The sequence below is a fragment of the Acipenser ruthenus genome, chromosome 47 (assembly GCF_902713425.1).
Source record: "Acipenser ruthenus chromosome 47, fAciRut3.2 maternal haplotype, whole genome shotgun sequence".
Classification (NCBI taxonomy): domain Eukaryota; kingdom Metazoa; phylum Chordata; class Actinopteri; order Acipenseriformes; family Acipenseridae; genus Acipenser; species Acipenser ruthenus.
Window position 1 is genome coordinate 3,402,320 of NC_081235.1, and position 25,446 is coordinate 3,427,765.

General features: G+C 40.8%; 2 protein-coding genes and 1 gene segment (V, D, J or C); 2 read left to right on the forward strand and 1 right to left on the reverse strand.

Moving 5' to 3' along the window:
* The window catches only part of LOC131721041 (AT-rich interactive domain-containing protein 3A-like), a 46,823-nt gene extending 28,237 nt beyond the window's left edge, over positions 1-18,586 (forward strand). For all 3 annotated transcript variants that reach the window (XM_059014024.1, XM_059014026.1, XM_059014025.1), the window contains 6 exons: positions 3,281-3,353; positions 7,681-7,864; positions 8,359-8,600; positions 9,914-10,189; positions 10,604-10,693; positions 11,998-18,586. In XM_059014024.1, coding sequence (XP_058870007.1) covers positions 3,281-3,353; positions 7,681-7,864; positions 8,359-8,600; positions 9,914-10,189; positions 10,604-10,693; positions 11,998-12,113 — 981 coding nt within the window. In that variant the 3' untranslated portion in view covers positions 12,114-18,586. The remainder of the gene's footprint in view (positions 1-3,280; positions 3,354-7,680; positions 7,865-8,358; positions 8,601-9,913; positions 10,190-10,603; positions 10,694-11,997) is intronic.
* A 338-nt stretch (positions 18,587-18,924) lies between these two features.
* LOC131696770 (immunoglobulin kappa variable 3-11-like) lies at positions 18,925-21,532 on the forward strand. The segment is given in 2 exon segments: positions 18,925-20,341; positions 20,993-21,532. Coding segments are annotated over 2 exon segments (378 nt in total).
* Positions 21,533-22,426: 894 nt separating this feature from the next.
* On the reverse strand, positions 22,427-24,113 carry LOC117966335 (uncharacterized). The gene is made up of 2 exons (XM_034912230.2): positions 23,257-24,113; positions 22,427-22,711 (listed from the first exon to the last, which is right to left on the reverse strand). Exons 1-2 carry the CDS (start codon positions 24,011-24,013, stop codon positions 22,689-22,691), a joined length of 780 nt encoding a protein of 259 aa, XP_034768121.2. The 5' UTR covers positions 24,014-24,113; the 3' UTR covers positions 22,427-22,688.
* Positions 24,114-25,446: the final 1,333 nt, after the last annotated feature.

The following is a 25,446-nucleotide window of genomic DNA, read 5'->3' on the forward strand; positions in this document are numbered from 1 at the left end:
TAAATAAATAAATAAAAATAACAAATACATGTATGTAGTTAAAACATGATGTATCCTATACTATTATTGATATGCTTATATTGTAGTTGTTTTATTAATGTGTATCTGTAATAAATCGACATTTGTGAAAAATAAAATGAGAAATTATAAAAAATAATTTCACGAGGCTCTAGAAATAAGTCTCCCATTGCATAGCAGTCGATCCACACCTGTGCTTGCTACATACACACTGTGGCTAATCAAGCTTGTACTAATACCTGGAATGGAAGAAACTGCTATGCAATGGGATTCTTATTTCCATCCCTGATAAAGCACACTTTCTAAATGACTATCAGAAAGATATCATGCAGACCAAAGCACAAGCGACATCTGGAATACATAACACATGTTCTGGTGTCTGGAGAGTTTTTCTTCTGTCTTTTAAAAGATCATTTTAATTGGGGAGATTTTTTTTTTTTTTTAAACTTTAATATGGTACACATTTTACTTTTCAAAATCAATGTTCGACCCAGCGCTGGTATTGAATGTGTAGTAGATAGAAACTGTTGTATGTGTCGCACTCCAATTTGTACTTGTATCTCGAGATTGTGGTAAAACTTGGTAATACTACGCATGTCACATTGAAACATTTGTCCATGTGCATAACGTGGATGTAATTGTGGTCAAGCCTTTTCATGATACTAATGGCTCACAAAGGAGCCTTTGTTCATCATTCAAGAAACCATTTGGTGGATCACAGATTGGCTACGTGGTGGTCTGGAATCATAGTACCCAGCCTCTGCATCATGATACTTTGATCTTCAGTGTTTTCCCTCAACCTGGCTTTAAAAAAAAATAAAAATAAATAAAAATAAAATAAAAACCTTAAATACACAGTCTTCAAGAGTGGTGGTGTTTGGATCAGCTGCTGTAAAATCTTTAAAGTAGAACCCTCTGTTTTCCATGTGGTTCTTGGAAACCTGAGTCAGAAGGCACAGAAAGGTGAAAGAACGCATGTAAATCGACCCACCCAGTCAAGAGAACAGACGTGTTCAGATGGGGATTCTCAGTATAGTTCTTATTCAGAGGAAACAGCTGTCAGCAGTGATCAAAACGACAGGGGGGAAGGGGGATAGAAACTCAGCTGGTGTTGGTGCTGCTTTACCTACGACCGTTATTTTAGAGAGCTTGGATCCCAGCAGCAAACTGGCTAGAACTGCAAGCTATTAGAAAAGAGGAGACAGAGAGAGGCCATCAATACTGAAAGCACAACACTGCCTAACACTTAACATTATTAATAGTGCCATGCGCTGTTTTCCTGCGATAACCTGACTGTCCTGTTTATAATAAACGTCACAAAGGCTCCCAGTGACACACTGAATGTGTAAAGTGCACTAGCGAACCAGTAACACATGGTCTTCCTGTGTGTTGCAAGACTAAAGCACTTCTGTTTGGTTTTGTGATGAGATGTTAGAATCTAAAAGAAAAAAACAACCAGTCGGTACATGCTTTTTGCTTTTGAATGATCGTGTTCTGCATTGATCATTACCAGTGGGATATTTGATCAGTAAGTGAGTTGCTGACTGCACCAAATGGGGAAGAGTGTGTGTGTGTGTTAGCTGAGTTTAAACATTATCCAAACTTTTAAAATGGTGCCTGAACATTATTAGAAATATGCATGTGTATGTTGGCCTTAATTTGAATACAGCTGTACAGTGTAAAGATATGTTATATTCAGTCTTTATTCATAGTCTGTTTCCTGTCCACGTTACTGCTGTACACATGTAGTCCCACACACACTAATATGGGGGTCATTCCTTTCAAACTCTCCTACTGGAGTGCATGTTGTTGTGTGTTATCTGTTTGGATACCAGCATTTCAGACATGAAGGCTGAAGGTTTAAATTGATAGGAAGTGAATGTATTTAGGAGAGTGGGGGTTGCTGCATCAGTAACTGCTGTGTTTAGGGTCTAAACAAGCCATTTCAAAGATTTATAGCTTGCCGCTCCCTAGAAATGAGTGTATCCTGTAATTAAAGTTCTGTTTTTATACAGCTCTCTATAATGCCCCCCCCCCCTCCCCGCAATCCCATCTCCACTCTGTTTTCTGTGTCTCGTTTATACAACCACAAAGAGAAATGGAGATTTTAGGGTTATAACCTGAAACTGCTAGGCTGGGCTTCACGACTGGTCAACAGCACAGATACACGATGCTAATAAATACAGCAGCTGTCTAGTAATACCTGGGACTGGTAGCTGGAGGGAGGAAACACAAAGACCAGATTAAAAACTGCATTCTGAGCTTCCAGGCGTTTTTTATATTATCTCTTAAAGGTGTTAGCTGTGTATTGTTTGTTAGGACTATATAATTATGGTACTCCTTTTCAATAACTATTATAATTAACTTAGAAATAAAACTGGTAAAATATTAGGGAAAAGCACCCTCCATTTTACAGTGAAAATGATGTGAATAATTTACTTAACAGGCCAGGGGAAAGCCCGTGTTCCAGACTGTAAGCACGAAGTGTTGATATAACCCCCCACCACCACGACCGCCACACACACACACTCACACACACTCACACACACTCTCTCTCACACACTCACACACACTCTCTCTCACACACACACACACACTCTCACACACACACACACTCACACACACACACACACACAGACGCACACACTCTCTCTCTCACACTCTCACACACACTCTCACACACCGACACACACACACTCTCACACACAGACTCACACACAGACACACACACACCACCACACACACACACCACCACACACTCTCTCTGTCACACACACACACAGACACACCACCACACACACACACACACACACCTGTAGCTCTATCAGATACAGCTTTATTGTTAATGTACGAGTTACAAAAATGCTTCTGTATTTGTTTTCTAACCATTACCAATCTGAATTCAGTCCGTTGTGGTTTTCATTGAAAAGAGGGAACGGTTGCTGCAGAGTTAAAGGGCTGAGATAGTTGGCTGGTTGGGATGTTTTAAATGGACTTTGCAGTTGGAAAGTCCAAGAGGTGCCTCAGGTATGTTGTCATGTACGGCAGGCGACGTTAGCCCTGCCAGTATTGAGAATAAAGCCAGTAGAGACTCTATGGGGTGTGGTGTGTTCGGGTATACAGCATGCAAAGCAAACACTGTGATTGTTTGAAAGATCCTGAGCAGGCAATCTGTATTTATATGTATCTAAGTCAACAAAATGATCTCGCCAGTTGAAAATTTCTTAGATTTTAAACAACTGTCTTTTGCTTCTATTTTCAGTTATATGAACTGGATGGGGACCCAAAGAGGAAGGAGTTCCTGGATGATTTGTTTAGTTTCATGCAAAAGAGAGGTAAGAGAGCTGACTACATGTCCAGTGTTTGCATAAATAAGAGACCTTTCTTGCTCGCATTGGTATATTAAAAGGTTTGCATGAGCCTGTTCTTGTGTTACTGTTGACTGGCTGAATGTGGTTTAGCATGTTTCCATTATTCAGGGCTGGGGCATTTACAGCACTGGGGAACTTGGACTGATGTGCCCCAGTGCTGTAAAATGCCATAATGAAATCCAACTGTGGCTTATCCCAAAGATAACCTTTGGAAATAGTGTGCATTGATGTACAGTATATTAGACATCTATATTATAACTCCTGTTCTGTTCCTGTACAACTGGAGTGCTCTGCAGTTTTGAGTGGACTTACCTTTCCTTGGTCTGTTAATAAACCCCTATTCTTTTGGGGGTGTGGCTCACCTGATATGACCATGTGGTGCGCAGGGTCACTTCCTACCTGTGCAAAGTTGCCGATCTTCCCAGGTGATTCTATAGGGAGTATCGCATTGGCTCTGGTGCTCTCACAGGTTAGAGACGCAAAATCAGCAAGGGCTGTTTCTCCTCGCTGCACTACAGCGGTACTATCAGTACTTATATTAATGGATTCAGTTTAGAATTAGGCTTACTACTTTTCGATATTAATTGGTAAAGCTCGTCAAACATCGAATTCCCAAAAAATATGAGTTCAACTGAAATAAATTTATATAGGATAAACAGTAAAACCACTCGCTTTAATTTTCCTTGCAAAAATAATCATTTAGAAATCATCTCTAGTTTGTGTAGTTTTTATACTTACTGTCTGTCCTGCCTCCGTACTGCTCTGAATGGCTAGGGGTCGCTGTCAGTCATCTGAGTGGTCTGTTAGTACTGTAGTTTCACTGTCACTGTCACTCTCATCCTGTTTTGACATCGTTGACTGAAGCAGTGCTAGAATGCTCTCATTCGTTTAAATGACTGTCAATCATCATGACCTGCACCGACTGTGCACTTTCATTTGCCAGCTACAGCGCCTGTCATTCAAAGCGCCTACTTTGAAATTAGCGGGTTAAGGTGAAGGTAAGCTTTTGCTTTAGGTATACAATGACAGTTATTAGTTTAAATTGAAAATGGGGTGTAAGAGAAGAACACACAATGAATATTGTGCACAATACCTTGCTGACGGCTGAAGTCTCTGCGGCAGGATGAAGTGGGCCTGTCTGCCTTGCCTTCCAGTGACTCTGAGTCCAGCTGTGCTGAAGCAGGAGGGGTGGAGCTCAGACTCCAAATAATAAGTGCAAACTAGTTCTGTTCAACTATCTAATGTTTTGTTCTGTGCATATTTTTACTTGTAAATTTATGCTATAAAAGTCTGTGTGTGCTGCGTTTTCTACGGTTTTATTTGAGAACATTTTAAAATTGTGTAGGATCTTTATCTTTACAAGGTATAGCTCCGCTGTGACCAAACATTATTTAAATTAGAATGTTGGTAACCATGGTTTTGTTGCATGTTGAATATGATAAACGGGTTTTGCTAAATGAGACGTTTCTCAATGGCATAAAAAGTCTTTTAAAGCATAAAGGTAGATTTCTCTGCTTGAATTGAAAAATAAATATAGAAAAAAACAGTAAATTCTTTCTAAAATAAATGTCAATATTAATCGTCGATTTTGGCAAAAAAGTAAAAATCGAACAGTAGCAAGCCTGTTTTATAATAAATGACATTTAATATTCGACTGCTTGCTTTATTTGAATCACACACGGCTTTGTTGCAGTTGTTCAGACCTGGTCTGCCCCCCTTCACGGTAAGTGTTTATAAATGATGATATACCATTGATGGTATCATTTAAAAGCAGCAAGTGAGTTTTCCATTCAGAGCATTAGCACTGGGCCTCTCTTCCAGCCATTAACTACTGGAGGCCACTTTGCTTGGTGATTTCTATTTCAGTGAAACGCAGTATACTACAATGATGCTGTCCGCCCATCCGGCACACGCCAAACTTCACAAACTAAGTGATGGAGGTCATTGACACAAAGATAAACAAGGTCCTGCTAGGATTGTGGGATACCTATGAGCTCTGGGTTAGGGTCCCAGAACGGCAGGACGCTCCTCTGTTTTTAAAAGCAGGCATAATAAGATCCGGACAGATGATCTTAAATGGATGTACTGTTACAGAGTAGTGTACAAAACGGGTTCCCTTTGCGTTGGTATGTCTGTATTTTATGACACTCACAGTTCCATTACTGACATCCAGTAAAAACAAGCCAGTTCGATACCACATTGTCTTAGTCTCTGGCCATATCAATGATACAATTTTACTCTGTGGTTGAATTCGATCGGAGATGCCATTCTCCTTATGTGTTTTTGCTCGCTGTAAGCACTATGGTGGTGAAGCTTACCCGTCCATCACGTTGGGTCACAAATCTGTTTGTTTTTTTGGGTTATGAAATTAAATTACCGTGTTCTAAGAAATTCAGTTTGTTGTTCGGATCCAACATGATTATTGTGCTTTCTTGTTTATCAGACAGCAGGGTGTATATTTTGTACATTTAGAAGCATTCTCTTGAAGAGAGGCTTAAAAACAAAGAGTACACTGCAGCTGTACACTTCCGTTCAGGCTTTAATTCCAGCTAGGCCTAAACAAACACCATAGTTCATGTTTTTATTTTAATCATTCAGGTTATAAAATAAAGTTGCAATCAGGTTTCTTTTAAGAACATTGATCTTCATGTGAGTTATTTGAATACGGTGTTCCCTGTGGCAGAGGTGCTGTCTTGGAAGGCAGGAATATTAAGGCAGGGCATGTGGTATTAGGCAATACATCAAGGTCATAGAGGTTAATGTGTGGGTGTGCCTGGATTAACATTGTCTAACTGCTGGTATTACCGGCATTCTTAAGCAATTGTATTTGGTAAAACCAAACACAGAGGAGAGAAACCCATTCTCATGTTACAGCAGGCCAGGCATTTTAAAAGTTTGGATATTGTTGCCTTTTCTTCTAGGAGATGTCTTTGGGGCCCAACTGCCCATGTATAGTATCTCTCTCAACCAAGCCCATGTCTTTCAGCTGCAGGTTGCGTGGTCAGGTGGTTAGAGCTGAGGGTTGGGGGTTGGTGTGGGCTGGTGTTAACCCTGAAGGGCTGGGAGGCAGTGTAGCCTAGTGGTGGAAACTGAGCTGAAAGACCAGGTGGTCTAATGGTTGGAGCTGAGAGACTGGGAAGGCAGCCGGGCAAACAGTGTGGTCTCTGGGCCCATACACTGTAAACTAGGGTGCATGGAAAACCCTGCAGCCTAGTGGTTAGAACTGAGGGTCTTGGAAGCAGTGTGGTCTGGTGGTTGTAGCTGAGGGTCTGGGAAGCAGTGTGGTCTGGTGGTTGTAGCTGGGGGACTGGGAAGCAGTGTGGTCTGGTGGTTGTAGCTGAGGGTCTAGGAAGCAGTGTGGTCTGGTGGTTGTAGCTGGGGGACTGGGAAGCAGTGTGGCCTAGTGTTAAGAGATGAGAGACTGGGACTTATTTCAGGCCCAAATCTGAAATGAGTAATTTTCCATTCCTTTATAAATCAATATGTGACACAGTGGCGCTTCATTCCCAGGTTGCAGTTGTCTGGGGAAAATACTTTCATTAACCTTTGTGCAGTAAATAAGGCCCAGAGCAATTCGATGTGAAAAACATGCGAAAATCATGTGGCTTGGCTCCCTTGCATACATCATTTCCTTGTAGTTTCTAATAAAATGGCCTCAGCCTTTCATGTGAATTAAGGTTTGTTATGGAGTGTCTGTTTATATATAGTGTAAAGGGGGATCTCTTAGATTGATTCTCCACAGTTCTGAGTGTTTTGACTTAAATATACCACAGGGGCTGCAGGACTCAACAGCACTGCCATTGTGGACAGAGCTACTCCTTCATCTGACTCAAGGTTCTCATTGAAATGTCAGTGGCCTCTTTGAAAATTCCTGGTCAGTCCTATCAGATAGTGATCATTTGAATGCTAACGGTTGCTAAAAGGCATTTCTTCGTAAGCAATCAAGCTTTGGCCATACCGTGAAATGTGCAAGTTCCCAAGAAAACTGTATGAAGAACTCCGACTCTTCTAAAGAAATGAACAGAAACTATATAATCTGCTTTTATTTCCCTAAGTGATTATTACTGGGGTGGAAATCAGTTGCATGACTGATATCGAAAGGAGTGTGATTATAAAAGCGATGTTATCAGCACTGCCTACCATTAGCTGCATTAGTGGTTAGAGCTGAGAGACTAGGAGAGAGGCAGTGTGGTCTGTATTCTGTTAAGTCTCTTTTGAGGGTCACGTTTGCCGCAATAGAGAGGGCTGCAGTGAGTTTGCTAAGGCTTGTGTCTTTGCTTGTTCTTTTCAGGGACGCCTGTGAATCGCATCCCCATCATGGCCAAGCAAGTCCTGGATCTCTACATGCTGTACATGCTGGTGACAGAGAAGGGGGGACTAGTGGAGGTGATCAATAAGAAGCTATGGAGAGAGATCACCAAAGGACTCAACCTGCCTACCTCAATAACCAGTGCAGCCTTCACCCTCCGTACACAGTGAGTACACACTCTCTGCAACTCCACTGGGAAAGCACTTGATGTTGTTTATGTGGAACAAAGTTCTGGCATTGCAGTAAAACAATGTTGTCCCACGGGGGTCCCCGAGTGGCTCACCTGGTAAAGACAGGACTGGAGATGGTTCTCCAGGAGCCGGTCGCTCACCACTCTCTTGTGGAAGTCCAGAGTGTAAAGAGAAAATGGATTTATGTTAAGGGGAATGTAAAAAAGTAATTCAAATGGCATTTGAAACTACTAAAATAAACAAGAGTGGACTGTTTGAAAGCTAGTATCTTCATAAGTTCTTAACATTTTCTCACAGACCCCCGTCATTGGTAAAAAAAAAATCATAGGCAATATTTATGTGGGTAGATTGCCAAGTCCATAGTAAATGCCTTTTGAAATTGTCAGTCTGCCATCCGTGGAAAACAACTTTACTCCTTACCTTACGCCCCTTTTCTTTCTGTGGCAATATTCCTCTGTTTGTTGTGCAGGTACATGAAGTATCTGTACCCTTACGAGTGTGAAAAGAGGTCACTGAGTAACCCCAATGAGCTCCAGGCAGCGATCGACAGCAACCGCAGGGAGGGGCGGCGCCAGGGCTTCGGGGGCACGCTCTTCACCTACTCCCCCAACGGGACCCCCACCATGCTCTCCTCTCCCAAGCTACCCCTGCCCAGCCTGAGCAGAGCCACCAACGGGAAGCCCCCCGCCCCCACCCAGAAGATAAAGAAAGGTAAACATCTCTGGCAGCCAAGGAGAGAACAAAACAACGTGATGACAAAATAACGTTCTTTATGTACTCATTTCAAATCTGTTTATACGTTTTTGTTTTTTTTTCAACTTAAAATGGCATAATGTTTATGAATCTTTTGAGTGACCAATTACAATTATTTGCTAATTCGGTGACATTTATTTTGGAAATTAACAATCTCAATACTCTTTGCATATTTTTTAAACACACTCACGTTTACATAATTGCAAGAAAATAATGTAATCTCTGGCATTTATTTTCTAACCCAGTTTGTATATATGAATGATAATCTTGGGCGATTATAGTGGCTTTATTCACACTTTTACACACATGTGGAGAAGCGCTTATTCATCTGTGATAGAACCTGATTTGGAAATCATAGAGCACAAGCTATTGAGAGTATCTGACTGAAGGCATCTGTATGTCAAACTTACATTTTCATGTGAGCACTCAGTTGATGCAAGTCACGCTAAGCTATTTTAAGCCACTGATGACTCTAAATTTATATCTACAGCTGTGGTGGGGGATAGATGTCACTGGCTTGCTTTAATACTTGTGTTTGTGTGAGCAACTGGCTAATAGATTAATCACATCTTAATATATCAGGAGGAAAGTTTGTCTGTCTCTGGTCTTTTATGCATTCGGACCCCGCAGGAGCCAGTGCAACCAAACTCTGCACGGCCTCCTCTTTCATCCAGGGGAAGGTCGAGGGTATGTTTGGATCCAAGATTTTGACCCCCTGGGTACTTTATTTAGTAACCCCATTGCTGGATCGCTACAGTAGCCGTGTATCTCAAATTAAAGAAACCCACAAAAACAAAAAAATAAATAAAAAGAACAAAAATTAAAAAATGGCAAAAAAACCCCAAAAATTCAGTTTAAAAAAAGGAAAGGGGTCCGAGCGCATTGTGCGACACCCAAGATCGGTAACTTATAGGAAACCATAAGGCTACCGTTCCCCGATTTGTCATGCAAGAAATATTGAATTTCCCCGGGCAAAGCCGGGTACTTCAGCTAGTTTAATATATAGCAGACCCTGATAGTGATGTGATACAGCCATCTGCAGTTACTTTGTATGGGATGAAAATGACACATACAGGCTGCTCTGACTTCTCGTGGAGCGTGCATCATACAGCACCCCGCACCACAGATATGCTTTTAGAATGATATGACATTGTGAAACACGTTTCCATTTGAAATTGTGTGCTGGAGCCCCAGTGCAGCTGTGCCTCGATGCTTCACTGTGTTGGTCTGGCCTGTCATGCAATCTCTGTACCCTGCCCTGTTTTTTGCAGAGGAGGAGGGGGGTGGCTCCGTGGCGGGGCCTGGCCGGCTGGCAGGACACTCCATGGCGGTGCAGGCAGCAGCAGCAGCAGCCCAGGCGGCCATGTCAGCCCAGGTGGCTGCGCTGGAGCAGCTGAGAGACCAGGTGGAGATCGGGGAGCCCCCAGAGAAGAAGATGGCCCTGATGGCAGACGAGCAGCAGAGACTGATGCAGAGAGCTCTTCAGCAGAACCTGCTCGCCATGACAACCGCACACGTGCCAATGAACATCCGCATCAACAACCAAGGTGCGGGCAGAGCCTGGACTTCCATAAATCTGACATGTTGTGCACTTGGGTTCGTTCTAGAGGTCTCGTATATGTAGATTTTAAAGAAGCAAACAGTATTCTTTTAAGTGTCATGCAGGTACTACACCAAATACTGTTACATTTGTAAAATGAGTGTGTACAACACTGTTGTGTATATAGAAAACTTTGAATAAATAACCATACAGTATACACAGCTTACTCTATAAATACCACAGCTACCCTTGATTCTGCTCATGCATGTTTGTTAATGGTTAAACATTTGACGATTTCAATAATGCCGGCATGCCAAACTGTATTGTGAAGATCTGGTTCATGTCCTTGCATTCCTTGAATGTTGATTGCTCTGTGGGTAGTCATTTCAGTGATACAGATCCTTTTGAAATCTCTTTCCAGAGAGCAGGCGGGACTCTGCACTGAACCTCACTACAAACGGTACAAACAGTATTCGCATGTCAGTGGAGCTCAACGGGGTTGTCTACACAGGTAAGCGTGTTGCCTTTCTACCCACAATCCTTCACAAGGAAAGCGGCACCCGCACATTCTGAGACTCCCTCTGCATTGTAACACTCCACATGTATTTCCTCCCCCAAAGAGGATTACAAACTTCCACTGGTCCTGCACCCCTTTCTAGGTTTCAGAGCTCCCCTTAATTAAGAATATTGGTATTTCATATAGCACTATGAACAGCTCCTAATAGCTCACCCACAGACTCAGGTGACACTTGCAGTATTCATGCTGTGATGAGGAGTGCAGTCAGTTTAGCAGATTTAGCACAGGCCTGATTGCTCAAACTCCTGGAATCTGATCATTTCAATAAGAGACCTAAACAGTTCTGATACCCAGAACTGGCTGCAGGGCGTGTGTGTCTCTAATCCTATTGATTGCAGCTTCAGGTGCAAGATGGTTTAGTTTGTGAAATGCAAAAGGGAATATTCTCAGTACTGACTGTTCATCATTTTGTGTTGCGGGTGGGGACACCTTTTACAGGAAAACCTTACAGAGCTGTTGCTGTAAGCTGTTCTAATATATGAGGGGATGTGTCTTCGTGTCACAAACGGGTTTATTAAAGAGTACCTGCAGTTACTAGGAAGGGCGATTGAATGGCAGATATAAAAAACTAAGGCCACGCTTACTTACCATTCTGTGGACACACTGCCACCTTGTGGTGCAATGTGAGAAGTGCAGTTCCTTATGTTTCCAAAACTGAAAGATTTTAGAAGAACGAATGTATGTCACGCTTCACATTTTCCCATATTCTGGGCAACCAATTATGGATGTGGATGTGTGAAGCGGTCTGTCTGTACAGACACTGGAGAACCGCGTATCAGTTTGTTATTACATTCTGTTCCGGTCGTCATCTTTATCATACTGATAGCTGAAGGCAGTCCAAATCTGCAGATAACGGAATTCCTCGGAAATCACAGAATTTCCAAGCTCCCGCGGAATTCCACAGATTCTCTATTCTGCAGCTACATCACAATCATCATGATCACAAACACACTGCTAAAGTGACCTAGAAGTGACTTAGTAGTTCAGTTCTAGTTTTGTTAAATTTAATAGATGTTTTGTCCCCTTCAAAAAATAGGAGTTAATTAAAGACTGGCGTCAAGGCTTTGGAAAAAAGTCTCATGTGATGTTTGACAGTTTCTAAAAATCTCAACGACCGAAAAATGCTTGATAGATTACATTGGAAGTGCTTAACCTGTAGATTGTTTGATATGGTTGTTTACTGATTGGATGTTCTGTGCATGTATTTGGTTGTCACCGACTCTCTTTTATTTTTCTAGGTGTTCTTTTCGCACAAGCAGCTGCCTCTTCCTCCTCTGTATCAAGCCACAGCACAGGGATTGCTGGCCTGCCTGTGTCCCACACACCTACCTCCTCCAGCAATCCATCACCTTAGCAACGGCCAAATCACACCACAGCTAGCGCCAAACTATCTCCAATAAGAAGTGCACGATCTCAGGTTAACAAATCCAACCCGAGGGTTTTTGTTTTGTTTTTTTAAGCAGGTAGACATCAACAGCCAAGTAGATGAAAGCCAGAGCCAGTATATTAATAATATATGCAAAAACTTGTGAATAATTTATTTTCTCTCATCCTGTACAGATTTTATTGAGAACAAAAAAAAAAAAAAAAAAAAAAGGAAAAATGCACTGTTTTAGTTTCCACGTTGAATTTCATCTACTGACTGGTTTGGGTTTGAAGTATGATTTTTTATTTTCCCTGTTTTCAAAAAGGCTGGAGGTATTTTTCAATCTTTTATTAACTACACTTGGCAAAAGTATATATAAGGTTTTAAAGTAAATGTAAATATCTTCTATTTTATTCTAGTACATAAAAATGAGCTTTAAAGTTATATATTTGTTCAGGGCATAGCAAAACACCTCACAATTTAGGTTTTCGATATGGTTTTTGTGATGAAGATAGCTGAGCAAAAGGGTCTGTGAGATATCTTTCATCGCTTTCTTAACAGTAAGACACTTTGCTAAGTGTTCTGTGTTAATAATTTAAGCTGGTCAAAGTACTGCCAGTAAGACACAAGGAGGCGCTGTGCACCCCTACTGTTCTGGAAAAACCCAAGCAGGAGACTAGATTCTGTTCTCAATGAAGTGGAGACAGACTCAGGACAGAGGGTGGGAGACACGTCTTCACGCTGAGGTATGGGATGGGTAACCAAGCCACGCTGTTGATGCTGGATTGTTGGGATCCGGTGCAATCTCCCGTTACTTTTGCCTGGGTTTTCAGAGATCAGGTCTCAAAGTTGATATTAACCAGCCCCTGCCCTGGGTATCAGGCAACTCATAGTACACTAGCTAACAGATGTATACAGAGTTTTTGAGTCATCTGTGTTAACAGTTTTTAAACTACAAATCCAATGACATCGTTTTACTCTGTGTATTCCAACATGTTCTAAATGTACACAGGGCCCCTCACTTTATCAGGAGCGTGCTCCTACAGTGCAGTCCAGTTTGGCCGAATGCAACGTACAGCAGCTTGAACCCATGATGCGGTCCAAGTTAATATCGGAGGGGTTTTGTAAGGTGTATGATGGCTGGGACCCAATGTGTCTTGTGACCTCCAAGTAAATGGTTTGATTGCACATATTGAGGGGTGTCCAGGGCCTATAACTGGAAGGTGCATTACCTGCATTTTTCTTCCACCTTATCAGTGAAATGTCTTTTTGTATGCAGCATGTCAATCTGAATCTTCCCATATCATATTTATTTCAATAAGGTGGGTTCTTTTCTAAACCCACGCCTGTAGAGGGCTTGTTTGTCTCTAGTCTCTCTCCTCGCCACGGTGGCTAGGGAAACGAGTGTTAGTCTGGTGCTTGGTTTGAAACTCTTCAGGAAGTAATAATTATTCTCAGGGAGCTGTTGCTAGTCAGGATTCACTGAATTGAAGAAACCGGAAACGTGGTTTTATTTTTATTATTATTTTTTTAAATCCTAGTTTCTAAGTACACACACAAAGCTAGACTGAAAACCAACTCTCGTACCATTGTCAAGCATACTGGATTTTTGCCTAGTTTTGTCACAGCAACTAAATATAGTTTTGTTGTCAACAATCACTTCACTAGATCTTAACAGTAAAGGGATTAGTTAACTGCTCTTAAACCAACATATTAAATTCAGTTAAAGTAAATTGCTTGCATTTTCAACAGCGGCAGAAGTTTTGCATTAAGAGACTAATAAACCTTCAGTATATGAATTATATGTTAGGTTTACAGCTTTGGATCTGTTGCTATTGCGCTCGAGATGACGAACATACTCGCAGGGTCAGAAAGACCAGGATCTTTAGAAACCTTTCAGGATAAAGGGTCACAACCTTTGACCTATCATCACCCATTGACTTATTGAAGACAATCATTGATTTATTTATTTTTTTTCACCAGCTTGCTTGTTGTCCCTGGTAATAATGATAAATTCAATAAATGGTACAGAGCTGATAAGTCCTAGATTTTGGTTGAGATGCTATCGGAGGTAGAGGAATGGAGCATTGATCGTTTCTCTCAATAATGTTGATTCAGTTGACTTCTTGACCCCCAGCCCTTGTGGGATTTGGGTGTCTTTCCAATTGGGTGTTGAGTTAAAGTGGCCTCCTGTATGGGAGAGAGCAGACACTTGGCTTAATGCTGAATATCGAGTCCAGTTACAGAGAATCCACTTTCTTCAATGAGATACAATTGCAATTTTAATCTCAGGGACAGCTTGTATTTGTACAGTTTTGTAGCAGCATAGGACGGTTCGACCCTCAATAGGTTTTGATTCACATGGATACCCAGGTGGGGTTTAGTCTTCAGAACAAACTGATCCTGCAATATCTTGAACACAATCTGGACTGCTTTGAATGTACTTTGAACAAGACTGGCTTGAATAATCAATGAGATTTAGTGTCTCATAGGTCCCAAATTTGATCAACAGTGGGGGGGGGGGGGAGGGTTCAGGGTATCCTCTTTCCTCTAAATATTTTGGACAATTATTAATCTGACCTAAATTAATAATTAATTACATTTCAAATCAATAAAAGAAAAAGAAAGCAACAACACTTATTTTATTTTAATATGATTAGAATATACAGTTATGAATTATGAACCCACCAGTGAATGGGGGTGCACATACAATCATATGTTGATAATTGCAGACTTTTCTACACCATGCAAACAGTGATCTTACATAGGTTTTTTTTTGCGGTTGTACACTGACTGTCACCAGGGTGTAATTTGTCAAAGCGCTTTGAATTTAGCTTGAAATGTTTGAGAGGCTAAAGACCTGTACCTGGCCTGGGAACTCCCTGGAATGCCAAATTTAAAGCATACCCCCCTCCCCGATTGCATACCCCTAACAATAATATCAGCTTCCCATAAGAACCTCATACCCCCCTCCCCGATTGCATACCCCTAACAATAATATCAGCTTCCCATAAGAACCTCATACCCCCCTCCCTGATTGCATACCCCTAACAATAATATCAGCTTCCCATAAGAACCTCAGTGTGTTGCTGCCTTTTGAAACCATTCCTGCTCTTTCTGAACTTGCCCCATTTGGTGACTCAAAAGTTGACAATCATTAAGCAGACACTATTTGACAGGGGTGAGCATTCGGATTAGATGCAAAATACTGCCAGGAGACGCTATTCGGCAGGGCACAGTGCACCTGGTTAACTGTAGGGTTCCAGTATGGGTCGGCTTGTCTCTTGTGTGTCAAGATTTTACAGTTGTATTTCTGCACTGGAAGACCTTTTTATATTTTCTGTACATTCTACTTGAACCAGCAGGTCTGATTAACTCGGGCTGTCAAGTCCATCTGGATCTGTCCAGTCAAACACGTATAGGCAGCTTGAACGCTAGCAATAGAAAACACATTTCACCTTTAAAAGCCTCGACCTGGTCCGTTCGGACAGTTATTACTGACCCAGCCTGTCAGATTTGAAATGGAGAAAAATTTCAAACAGGTTAAACGTTATCTAGCTGCTAATGTGAACTGAGACGGCTCTGCTCGACAATGGTTTTGAAATGTTTCCAGATGTTTTCTGTCGTTTCCCGGGCTTGTTTCCACAACTTTAGATGAATACGGAATGGCGTGCAATTTGGAGTATCTAGCTGCTGAAAATAAGAGCAAAAAATAGAACGAAGAAATCCAGAAAAGACTAAAAGCTGGCACCTAAATATTAGGAGCTGCTAGACCTCCTGGACTCGTGTAAGCATCGTTTAATCAGCAGTAAACCCCAACGCTTTCAAATCACACTGACCTTTATTATGAGGAGTTCACTTTGCTGTTAACTACTGAAACCAAAGAAACCGGGTGTTACCATGGTTACCAATGTTAGTTTAGGAACCCTAAACCAGGCCTTAAAGTCTAACCCCATCCTCCCGCCTCCCTATATCTACACTATGTGTGATCTGATGTGTGTGTTTATTGACTTGTCCTTCATTTCCCACCTCCTGTCTGTATTATTATTATTATTATTATTATTATTATTATTGAATGAATATTCTTATTAGATTTCTTCTGCTGTTTATTAAGTTTGTCTGCAGATTAATACAAAGACATCTGGTTTCCTCGACCATGATTAGCACTCATCTGGGACTACCTTATCTAAGGTAACACAAGGCAGTACAAGACTCAGTAGATCATATTAGCGGAGATTCACGTTGTATTCTTGTAGTCTTGGTAGCTGTGCTGTCCTCTGAGACACTTGCTCTGCTCGGACCAGCGGAGTCCGGCACTACTTGTTTAGACAGCAGGCTTGTTTAGTTTTTCCCTTTTCTTATTTCTAGATAGTGTCTTGTTTTTCGTAGCCCCTGTAACCCGTTTTGCCCACTCTTGTACTGTGAATAGTGCTAAATACCTGCACATCCTGTTCTGTAATGAGCGTCTAAAGCAAAGGAAAGCTGCAAAAAAAAAATCCTTTCTCCTTTCTCTCAAACAATTCAGGGAGTGAGTTTAGAAATTGAATTTACAAAAAAAGTGGCGTACCTGTTTGTGTAGCGCTGTCATGCAGATTGGATTGCAGACTGCAGATGGAACCAGCAGTAGGTAAGGTATTGGAACAAGACGGGTTTGAGTTTTAATAGCGCTATGAAAGTAGACCTTCGAGAGATGGGAGACAAAACCTAGAGATATGATATCGGGTAGCTCACTGTGATGCTAGCTTATTATCAAACACCAGAGGTGTTCAGCTGTACACAGTCCAGTCTCCTCAAGGGCTCACGGAAGCCAGGGTTCAAAGGATCTACCTTGAATACACTACAGAGCTCCAGAGACGGGGCTCCCTACCTCAGCCTTTCAGCCAACAAGAGTCCTGCGGATGAGCTAAAGAATTTGAAGGACTCCCTAGGAATTATACATTACATATCACAAACACTTATTACCTGTCCTGTAGGAAGGGAAGATGAAGGACATTATAAAAGGAATGGGAAAGAAAAAGGACTCTGGACCCTAACTGCCAGTGAAGGCTGTGTGGTGTGTGCTTGTCTTCTCAGCGTAGTTTGCTCAGGCCTTAGAGGGGAGGTTGTTTTAAAGAAAATTCAGAACAGAGTTCAAACTCATCTTTTTAAAAACAAAATGATTGATAAAAAATCTTTTTTTTTGGTGCAAAATGATTAAGTTGTCAGGCACATTTTCAAGTACAATGCTTCTTAATATATATTCGGTATGTAAATATTATATATTTTAATGCTGTTGACATTTTGCAGTGTATTGCCTATCTTAAAGCCAAAGATAGTACAGCAGTACTAATAAGAATACTAGCAATCCAAAATAACACTTTTATATACTAAACTACTGCTCAAGGGTTCTGTTATCTTCAGAGGAGATGCAAATAATAGTAAATAATTACTGATCAAACCAAATGTGTCTACCTCCCTACCCTGCTGTAGAATTCACAATGCCTGATTCATACTGAACTAAGCACTAGGCGTGTCCTTCCAGAATATATATGTCAAATATATAGCATGTGGGACAGGGTGCTGTACGCTTCAAGCTGATATCCACTCCATGGGGCCTGAATGGGGAAAAGATAGCTTGTAACTTGGCCTTCAACATTAGGCCTGTGTTTCTGACCCCATGTATTTCTTTGAGGAAGATTTGTGAACTATATCGAGGTATGTGGAGACAGGCTGTTCGAACAAAATAATATCACAGATAACAGTTCGCCGACAATCTACAGGTCCTTTTTGGCTTTATTAAATTAACCAAAAACATGTCTGAGACAGCCTGTTAAGCTGATCAGTACAGGAACTGAAGAAATAAAAAGGGGACAGGCAATTGCGGGGTGGGTGGGCAAAGGGATGCCATGCCTTATGCAGTGACAATTCATGCTTAAATCTCCCTTAATAAATTGAAGGGGAGGGAGGGGGGGTATTAGATTTTCTCTCGTTTTTGGGTGTAGAGTTTTATAGTAGGTTTGTATTTTGTTCAGGTCATTTTTTTCCTTCAAATATTCTGTATTAACTGGGTAAAAAGCTATTAATAAATGTGTTTTGTTGTTGTTTTTTTTTAAGCTGGGGCACAAAACTAATTATTTCATTTTTATCTGACATTGAAACATCTAATATATATATATATATATATATATATATGTAATGCAATTTGAAATGTGCATTTTTTTCTGCTCAGGAATAGCTTACACTTCTACCTCCTGTATTTCTCTGTTCAGCCCTTGGCTTCTGTAATGACGTGTGTGTTTTTAACAGTTTTATAAGCATTCAGGAATTCATTGCTTTGTGACTATTAAACACTTTTGAAAGAGTTTACATTTTATAATAACATTATACAGATTGTATTTAAACCTCAGCATATTTAAAAAGACAGTTGTTACTCTGTAAAGTTGACAGAATATTATTAATTAAAACAAAGTTCTTACTGCTCAGACTGTGTGCGCTTTTTCATTTGGATTTTGACGTCTTAATTCTGTTCTATCCTGGAGCAAAACAACTGTGCTTTTTGAATGCTTTGTCATTTTCAATGTGCCCCCCATCCAGACCCTGACGTCCAGCCTGGAGTGGAGAGGCCCCTCCAGGACCGTGACTGGCACCCCTAGCTTAGGCAGCAGTGCACTTTTGTGTGAAGTATGAATTGAATATGCAATCACTCATTCAGTGGAGCTAAGCTCCACATTAATAACTAGTCTAATAAATGCTTAATTATTCCACACAAAACAATTTTCTTCTTATAAAAAGCTAGAACAAAAATCTAGAAAAACAAGATTTAAAACACAAATTACTTGCCTGTTTAAAAGGACCGTAAAAATAAATAAAAAGATTTTACTTCTGGGCTATTCTTTATTAAAATAAATATTTAATCCTACATCCCCCAAAAAATGACCGTTGAATTGTTAAAATGACAATACAGCCCCATTATTAAATAACATCGATCAAACTACAATTTAAATAGAAAATGACAGACTCTCTGTTTAAATCTGGCCCATGACAGGTTCTCAGCAAGCAGACAGTTTGCTCCAATGCGTGAGGCTGAGACAATTCAGGGAAGTAAACAGTACCATGAAATTCTGCTTGAACGACAATGTTTTCCAGAGATTTGTAGCAGTTACCAGTTCTCCTATTTCCTTCGGTCACAGAGACTGAGACAGGGTTCAGTAGGACAGCTTGTGATGAAATCTTTAGTTCTCTGAATGCATCTGCTAAAGCAATAAGGTAATGCCGTTGGCAGACAGTAACAGTATATTTCCTGTTGGTCTGCATTTGAACCATCTGTTAGTTTCTCTCTTCCTCTTTATGCAACAGAACATGTGCCTCAGCACTGAGTTTAACACACGCATGCACTAACACCCTGAAGGGTGATTCTCATTCAATAATTGAGGTATTGAATGTTACTGTTTAACTAGATACTTTATTATTAAAAGTACTTCACTTTCAATTACTATATATATATAGAGAGAGAGAGAGAACAAACAGCATCACATCCAGAATATATAACCAACTTTTATCAATCACTAGAAATACTTAGAGATATTGATAAACAGAAAACAACATTATCAATATACATAGGCATTATAGAGTACAGCCTACCTGAAAAGGATGTGTCATGCTCATGTATACAGAATTATAATGTTGTCAATTCTTTCATATTTTTATATATTCTACTGTGTGTGCGAGAGGCACGTCCATTTGAACACGCATAATCCAATTATAATGGTTCCAATTTTAAAAAACAGATCAGTGTTAACAATCTTATACATACTCCGATATTATAGTACGCTCCCTTATATGGCCGCAGGGTAAAGCAAAACTGAATTTAAAAGACTATAGAAGTAGCTTATGCTATTCGGAAGTTATATAAAAATGTTATCCAACAGCATTCATGTATAAATTCTTATTTCTACCAGAAGGTGGCACTGTTGGTCCACAATTGCAACAGCTGCTGTAACTAATTTGCAACTTGTGTGGTTCCATGTGTTTGTTGTGTGGTGAAGGGAATTGCGCTTCCCCTGTATTCACAGTCTGATTGGCTAACATGCTGTAATCGTGCATTTCAATATCTGGCTGGCAGCTTGTGTGTCTGTTTGACTCTCTCTTCCCACATTATCTGCTGTGAAGGAGGACAGTAAAAGCAATGAGGAAGATAGAGGGAGTGCGCTGCTGTTGTCTTGCAGTCTGGCTGAGCTGTAAGTATTTCTGCTGAGATTGAGATCAATGTGTTTTTGCTCATAATAACTTCAAGAACTCAACTATAAAACTGTAAGAAAGGCAGAATTTTAACTGATTCCATGTCTAGTGCAGAGTTTTTACCAGAAAAAAAACACAATTAAACCATGAAAGTAATAAACTCCACACAAGTATTTGTCTGGTGAATGACATTTAAAAAAATCAGCAATTCTCTGCTTTGTGAAATTCTCCAGTTTGTTCCTGTCTCTTGTTATTCTGTGACACAGCTGCAGCCAATCTCAGTTGAATTGTTTTTTAATAACATTTGAATGTGTTTATTGAGGGGAGAGCATCGCCTCCGAATTTCAAATCTGGATCAGTGTAAAATTAGAAAAATTGCCAAAGGCAATTTGGTACATATTAAATAAATACAAATAATATGTGGAACTAGGCAAGCTCAGTTCTATGGTAGTTTTATTAAAGGTGAAAAAACCTATTTAGTCCACTTTTCATTAGAGACTCTTTACAAATGAAAGGAGGCCCATCAATACTGCTTCCTATAGCGGACTGATTGCAAAAGAAGTTACCAAGATATAGCCTAGAGCCTCAGCACAGTGTCTTGAACCCTCTCCCCACTGACATGGTATATAATAAAGCTGTTGTTCCTGCAGGGGCTCTGTCTGTGACAGTGCTGAAGGCTGCAGCCCGAAGCCTGTCTCTCAGCCCGGGACAGACAGCCGTCCTGGACTGCAGCATTGAGAGGGACAGCGGTGAGCTTGTGAGCTGGTACAAGCAGAGCCCTGGGGATGCGCCTCAGTTTGTTCTCAGTCATTACCACACCAACAGCTCAGCCGCTAACTACGGCTCCGGATTCTCCTCCGAGCGCTTCACTGCCGGGGCGAAGGACCCGCTCACCTACCAGCTAGTGATTCGCAGTGTAGAGTGGAGTGATGTAGCCGTGTATTACTGTGGAGCATGGACTTCAGCACACGGATAAGGGTGCACTACAGGAAGAAACACACAGACTCATACCTCTGTTTAAACTGTTATTCACTAGAGTGGACTACAGTAGTGTGCAGATGGAGAAGAACACCTCACGATTATGAAATTAATTTTTGCATGTTATTTTTCATGTTATGCATGTTATGTAATAATTTGTTGTTTTATCATAAAGCTGAATCTCTGCTTTAATTTCTATCTTTCAATAGAACAATTAGAAATTATAGAAATCACTTTCTTTGTGTTTTTTCTCATTTTTTTAAACTGCCCAAATACTTTTGTGGGCTATATATATATATATATATATATACAATCACTATGGGGGCATCCAGGTGAGCATGGAAAGCAAGAGAGAACAGGTAGGTCTTGAGAGCTGATTTAAGCGAGTGACGGTGGGAGCATCACACACCAAAGCTGGGAGAGAGTTCCAAAGAGTCGGAGCCATGAAGCTAAACGAGCGCTCTCCGAGTGTGGTGCACTTTTGCTTGGGGATAACAAGCAGGCCAGAGTCGGAGGACCTCAGCTTGTGAGCTGGGATGTAGCGGGTCAGCAGGTTGAGGAGGTACTCGGGATTGTGAGCAGGAGAGTTTTGAAAAGAATCCAGAGAAAAGTGTGGCAGCTTGTCAGTAGATAAAAGATAAAGTACAAGAGTGTGTATCATAAGAGTGAGAAAGAAGCACCCGTGTGCTTAGTGGCACTGGAACCATTTTTATAGTGGGGGTGCTGAAAGCCACTGAACAAAACTGCAAACCCTGTATATGATGGAAGCCGGTGCACAGCACTTCAATCCAGCAATCCTGCGTGTGCTGACGGGCTCCCATGCCCGCACACAGCTGGGTGACTCCACTCATCCCGCTGGAGTTACACAGCAGGCTGAGTGGAGCTGCATGCCCCATGGTTGCTGCCCAGCCCCCTCTGCCTGTGACACAGAGGGTGCTGTTATGTGGCCCGTGGGGAGCATGGTGTGGAGATGACCCATCTGCTGTTGGAGTTTTTGTAGCCATAGATATTTCTGAAGGTTGCTGTAGGGTCGTTACTCATAGCACAGGAGCCTTCTGTAAAATCTCAGCACAGAGTTAAACAAATTCAAATGTATTACTGTATAATAAAAGGAATCAAATGTTTTAATTGGGCATACATTTTTTGTAACAAAAAAATCAGTACTAAACAGTAAAAAGATATACAAATTATTCAGTTAAAGCTGGAATATAGAACGTTTTAAAACTTTCCAATTGCATTTAAAATAGCATCAAATTACAGTCATCAGCTCTAGTCTTCTTGCCGTTGCATGATGTTTCCATTCTTTCGGTATGGGTCTTATTGCAGTTACTAAAATACTGCTTTGACCCGGCCGGAGTTCAGGAGCCGTTACTTTCTTTTACCATCAGGCCCTGTAACACAGATAAGAAAAGTGCCTGTTTAGAGTTAATGCCAGCGCCAGCTAGTGCATTCAGTACCTGGACACGATACCTGGTCGCAGGGTGCCTGACTATCACATTGTGTAGCTATTCTAGTTGTCTTTATTTTATCACATACTTGAAAAATGTTTAGAGTCAGCTAGGTTCATAGCAGCATGCCTCGGTGATTGTCAGTGTTTCAAACAGAAGAAAGCCTACATGCGCATGACACCACCACGCTTATTTCTACATGTGTACCCTTTCTACTTTTATTTAAGGTAGCAAATCCTTTAAATTTCATCTCAATGGCAAATTTAAAACTTTTAAAAGTAAAATCTGACTGTAAAAACAAAACATCGACAGTTTCCACAATTAATTATCGTGTATTTATGGGATGCATTTGGTCTCTTCAGAACTAGCACACAACTGGTGTCGCTTTAGAATGGAGACGATATCCATATGGTTGCAGTTACACAAAGAAACTGAAATAAATGGCAAAATACTATTACAAAGCATTTAAAAAATGCCTTTTGGTTTACCGAAACTCTTGTGTAAATGATAGTGCCCTGTGTCTCGCCTTTGACAAACAGAATTCCTTTTGGTTTCACCACAACACTTATAGCTTCCATTTAAATATGACCCTTCGTGATTCAGCACAGTCTCGTATTCATACTCAAGGCTGTTGGCGTTCATCTGCCCTGCCTCGATAGCAGCGTGTTGAGTTGCTTCTGCTCCACGTATAGTTATAGCATTTGATATTCCAAACAGCCTCTCACTAACTTCATGGACCTCGACGTACAGTCCCTCATAAGTGATGTCTTTTGTTCCCAAGAAGTGCGACACCTCGTGGATGAGGGTCCCGGGCTGTGAATCCTTTTCGAGGTTGGTTGGAGCCTGCCAGAACTGCTTACACAAGTACACGATACATTCTTTATCAGTAGGAAAAACATAGGCGTAATCACAGTCGCACGATGACGCAATTTCTTTCTTAAATTTCACTTTGTCCAATTTTCCTAACATATTTGATATGACATCTTTTGTGGGCATAGCACAGAACTTGTAAGGGTCAACAAGGTCGCCACAAGTATATCCAAACTGGATAGGTTGGTCTGTGCCATACATATTTTTCTCCAGTGCATCCTCTAGAATCTCCTTAGCGGCGGCCCTCGCGTTTTCAGCTATTTTTGCCTCGTTTTTATCGAGGTCAATAACAATAGATTCTTCTGCTGGATCAGAAGCGGTAGAATCTTCTTTTCGGCACATGCACGAACCTTGAGCTTTGACGTATTTGATCATCTTGTCTGTTTTTCTTGAATGCTTGGATGGTCCTGTTAGTCTTGTGTGCAAGCGTTTAACTACTGCGTATGTGGCGGCCAAGTCGTTTCACTTTCTGTTTAAAAGGTCAGTCAAAATGAAAGTATGATAGCAAGGCAAATGTTGGAGTTTATTTCAGGATAAGGGAAAAACCGCGGGTTAATCGATGCAATTTCTGTTTTTCTCCAGAATTTAGTTTTTTTTTTTTCATTTGAGCAGTGTTTTTGTATTTAGTTTCAAAGTGCTCCAAAATGCATTGTTTTACATTGCTGCTGTGCTATCCAGAGCTAAGTTCAAAATGCATTGTTTTACATTGCTGCTGTGCTATCCAGAGCTAAGTTCAAAATGCATTGTTTTACATTGCTGCTGTGCTATCCAGAGCTAAGTTCAAAATGCATTGTTTTACATTGCTGCTGTGCTATCCAGAGCTAAGTTCAAAATGCATGGTTTTACATTGCTGCTGTGCTATCCAGAGCTAAGTTCAAAATGCATTGTTTTACATTGCTGCTGTGCTATCCAGAGCTAAGTTCAAAATGCATTGTTTTACATTGCTGCTGTGCTATCCAGAGCTAAGTTCAAAATGCATTGTTTTACATTGCTGCTGTGCTATCCAGAGCTAAGTTCAAAATGCATGGTTTTACATTGCTGCTGTGCTATCCAGAGCTAAGTTCAAAATGCATTGTTTTACATTGCTGCTGTGCTATCCAGAGCTAAGTTCAAAATGCATTGTTTTACATTGCTGCTGTGCTATCCAGAGCTAAGTTCAAAATGCATTGTTTTACATTGCTGCTGTGCTATCCAGAGCTAAGTTCATTGCAGGATTGCAGATGCAAAAGACCCTTTCCCTGCGAGAACCAACAACAGAGTTTTGTAAACACAGACCCGCGAGAGTCATTGCAAACCCTGCTAAATAAAACTTCTATGTAAGAGCACAGTTTGGCTGATGTAAAAAAGCTTGTCATTATCAGTGTATGATTGTAAGTGCACTCCATTCATTACTGGGTTCTTAATTCAAGTTGCAAATTGTATCATTTTAAATTAACCAATGTTGTTATGTTCTTTTTCTTTTATTGATTCAAACTGTAGTTGATGGAAATTGGGAGCTATGACATGGTCCTCAGATATATGGAATCATTTGAATGAGTTTCATATATATATATATATATATATATATATATATATATATTACAGATTTGAAATACTGCAAAATTAATCTGTTGCTTCCTGGTACCTAGTCACTTCCTGTGTTGTAGGTCACATAATCAGAAGTGGACCATGGGCGTGAAACGCACAGAATAATAGTGCTACCTGCAAGCACATGCCTGCTCTTCTCTCATGGATCAGCACACCCCTGTTACAGAAGGGAATGTGCCTGTGTGGGTGTTACACTGTATGCACCATTAGCATGCTATTGT

Excerpts from the sequence above, each read along its gene's own strand:
- LOC117966335 (XM_034912230.2), bottom strand. The coding sequence starts at position 24,013 with ATGATCAAATACGTCAAAGCTCAAGGTTCGTGCATGTGCCGAAAAGAA. Across the intron at positions 22,712-23,256 it reads TCATTTACACAAGAGTTTCG|GGCCTGATGGTAAAAGAAAG; the intron begins GTAAACCAAAAG and ends TCTGTGTTACAG.